General features: G+C 45.3%; 1 protein-coding gene across 1 annotated transcript in view; it reads left to right on the top strand.

Annotated features, from left to right (window-relative positions):
* Positions 1-204: 204 nt before the first annotated feature.
* The window catches only part of LOC104958599 (filamin-C-like), a gene marked incomplete at both ends in the record, with an annotated part of 4,292 nt that continues 1,277 nt past the window's right edge, over positions 205-3,219 (top strand). Inside the window, 5 exons of the mRNA XM_010786343.1 lie at positions 205-378; positions 461-622; positions 1,622-1,825; positions 2,149-2,301; positions 2,771-2,893. Coding sequence (XP_010784645.1) covers positions 205-378; positions 461-622; positions 1,622-1,825; positions 2,149-2,301; positions 2,771-2,893 — 816 coding nt within the window. The remainder of the gene's footprint in view (positions 379-460; positions 623-1,621; positions 1,826-2,148; positions 2,302-2,770; positions 2,894-3,219) is intronic.

Here is a 3,219-nt window from a genome sequence, read left to right on the forward strand (position 1 = left end):
CTGTTGTTGATGGCCTACATGTGGCGCTTCTGAGTGGTTGTATGTCCGTGCTTGTGTGAGCGCATCAGCGTGCGCTTATGTTTGGGTCAATGAGGGGGGGGGCCCAAAACAATATTTGCACCGGGGCCAATCACAACCTTGTTACGCCACTGTATAGAGTATTATGTGCAGATAGAGCCCTAACCCTGGTGCGTGTCCCCGCAGGAGGTCTGTCTCTGGCGGTGGAGGGTCCGTCCAAAGCAGAGATCAGCTGTAAGGACAATAAGGACGGCACCTGCACCGTGTCCTACCTCCCCACCATGCCCGGAGAATACAACATCATCGTGAAGTTTGACGACAAACACATCCCCGGCAGCCCCTTCACCGCCAAGATCACCGGTACGGAAACACACTGATTTATCTAACTGTACATTCTCCATGCAAGGTTTTAGATGTGTTTCCTGTTTCCTGTTCTCTCCAGGCGATGACTCCATGAGGATGTCTCAGCTGAACGTGGGCACGGCGTCAGACGTTTCTCTGAAGATCACGGAGACCGACCTCAGCAGTCTGACGGCGAGTATCACAGCGCCGTCCGGACACGAAGAGCCGTGCGTCCTGAAGAGGCTTCCCAACAGACACATTGGTCAGTGGATCCTCAACCTTAGACACTCAAGACGTAACAAGATATAACTAAATAGAAACACAGACACACTTATTATATTGTTGTTCAACAGCATAAGAGCCAAGTCCTCCAAGAGTAGATGAGTCTGTCTAAAGAATGACAGAATCCCACAGCTTGGATACACTTCTTTTTAGTTTACACGGCACTATACCTTTGGACCTTTACAACCACATGTTGCAAGACCCTGTTCTAATGTGCTCATTCAAAGGTCTCTTTAAATAAACTAAAGGATGAAACTCACGAGCATGGCTTACAACACATGATCATATAATGTAGATTTGATCTACATGTTCAAACTGAGAGACGGTTGGGGCTACATGCTACATCCTAGCTCCTTGGGGAAAAGGAGGCAACACAAAACCAGATGTACTTGGATGAAAGTTGTTTTATTGACAAACTCAAATTGGTGGGTAAACAAGTGGCAATGATCTAATAAACACATGATAGGGCCTAATGGGTGCTGGAGCGTACACACTTTGGTAAACTCTACACTTACCTAGTTTTCAGCACATTAAGCTAACGTTGTCACAATGAATGCTATCTATATATTTATTTTGTTTTACTCTTGCTTCCTCAAGGCCTCCTCCTATCCTCCACAGCAGGCATCTGAACATGTGGAATTTCTGATTTATTTCATTGAATTTTGAGGTTTAGACAACTTTGTAACGCCTACAGTGTTCCAAGTCTGAAATGACTGCCATAGGAAATGAACGGGTAACTCTAGATTATGTTCATCCGATGTATTTTTACTCTTGAATACATCTTGAGTGTGTCTTCTTTGTATATTTACTGCACTGTTTCATGAAAACCAGTAGTCTGAGACTGTTCGCAGCTTTTTAAACATTTGGTAATGATTCATGTTTGTTTTAAGAGCAGTTAAAACCGACTGGGAACACCAAAGTAACGGGGGAGTCACCAACACTAACGTTGTTTTCTTTATCGATCCATCCACCTCCGCAGGGATCTCGTTCACGCCGAAGGAAGTGGGCGAGCACGTGGTGAGCGTGAAGAAGAATGGGAAGCATGTGACCAACAGTCCCTTCAAGATCATGGTCGGACAGTCGGAGATCGGAGACGCCAGCAAAGTGAAAGTGTTCGGGGAGGGGCTGATGGAGGGTCACACCTTCGAGATGGCCGAGTTCATCGTGGACACCAGGAACGCAGGTACTGTGATGGAAACTTCTGGATCAATGGAGACTCAGAGAGACACAGGGAGAGCAGGAACTCTGATGGAAACACTGAGGGTTCATTTAGAGTTAACGTCCGGAGAATTCACAACACATGTGCTGTGTTTCTGAAGATCTCCCAGACCCATGTATTGAGCTGTGAGAGAAGAATCAACATGCTGCATAACAAGATAAAGAACCAACAGGCAGGAGCAGAGAGACTCTGAGAGCAGCTCCAGGGCGAGGGCAGACTGATAAACTCGGTCAAAGTTATGGGCCTAGGAAAATATTTCCCCAATTGATATCCTCTCTTTCTCCCAGGTTACGGGGGTCTGGGTCTCTCCATCGAGGGTCCCAGTAAAGTGGACATTAACTGTGAGGACGTGGAGGACGGGACGTGTAAAGTCACCTACTGTCCCACCGAGCCCGGGAACTACATCATCAACATCAAGTTCGCCGACCAACACGTGCCAGGTAGGAACCCATGGAATACATACGTACTGTAAAGATAATAAATGAACCGTACGTGGTTCAGATCATGATGGTGGTTGGCAGCATCTTTCAAAGCCGACATTGTGTTGTTGTTTTTAAAGGTTAACTTATATCTGTACGTTTTTGCAAAGATTCCCCTTTCATGTGTTATAAGGTTGTGATCTGCATGAAAGATGTGATGCAACTGGTACGTTTCTGCAAACATGTTTTATTTGCGCTATGGTTTTAGTAATTCGTTTTATTACTTTAAAGTGACATTACCCCATCTTTTTTACGGAAAGATTTGTTTACGTTGTGTGCTGCATGGACACATGAAGGCATTTCACGTTTGTATTTATATGTTTAGAATTAGCTGCTTGTTTGTTTCTTGCCTTTTGGGTATCTTATGTGGAAGTCTGTGTGTGGCTGCAGAATAAAGCAGAGTTAACATCGAGTGTTCGTGTCCCAACAGGAAGTCCGTTCACGGTGAAGGTGTTCGGCGAGGGCCGGATGAAGGAGAGCATCACGAGGAGGCGTCAGGCGCCGAGCATCGCCACCGTGGGAAGCACCTGCGATCTGAACCTGAAGATACCAGGTGAGATCTTCCTCTTCCTCCTCTTCACCTCCTTCACTGTTTATACAATACAGCACTTTCAAACCTCCAGACCAAAGTGCTGTACAGTCAAATAAACAAACTCAAAACACCCAGCTCAGCTCACACACCATCAAACAAGTAAAACTATAGACACTTTAAAAGCAATAAAAGCAACAATCTGCAAGATGTCAAAACGCTGAGGAGAAGAGCTGGGTCTAAAGAAGCGATTGGTTTGGAGGCCAGTCAAGTAACCCTGTACATACAGAGATACTAAGCATCGGAGAATATATTTTAAAGACTGTTAAAACTTTAATACAGCAGTAAAC

This window comes from Notothenia coriiceps, unplaced genomic scaffold (genome assembly GCF_000735185.1).
Source record: "Notothenia coriiceps isolate Sejong01 unplaced genomic scaffold, NC01 NC01_scaffold00029139, whole genome shotgun sequence".
In the NCBI taxonomy this organism is placed as follows: domain Eukaryota; kingdom Metazoa; phylum Chordata; class Actinopteri; order Perciformes; family Nototheniidae; genus Notothenia; species Notothenia coriiceps.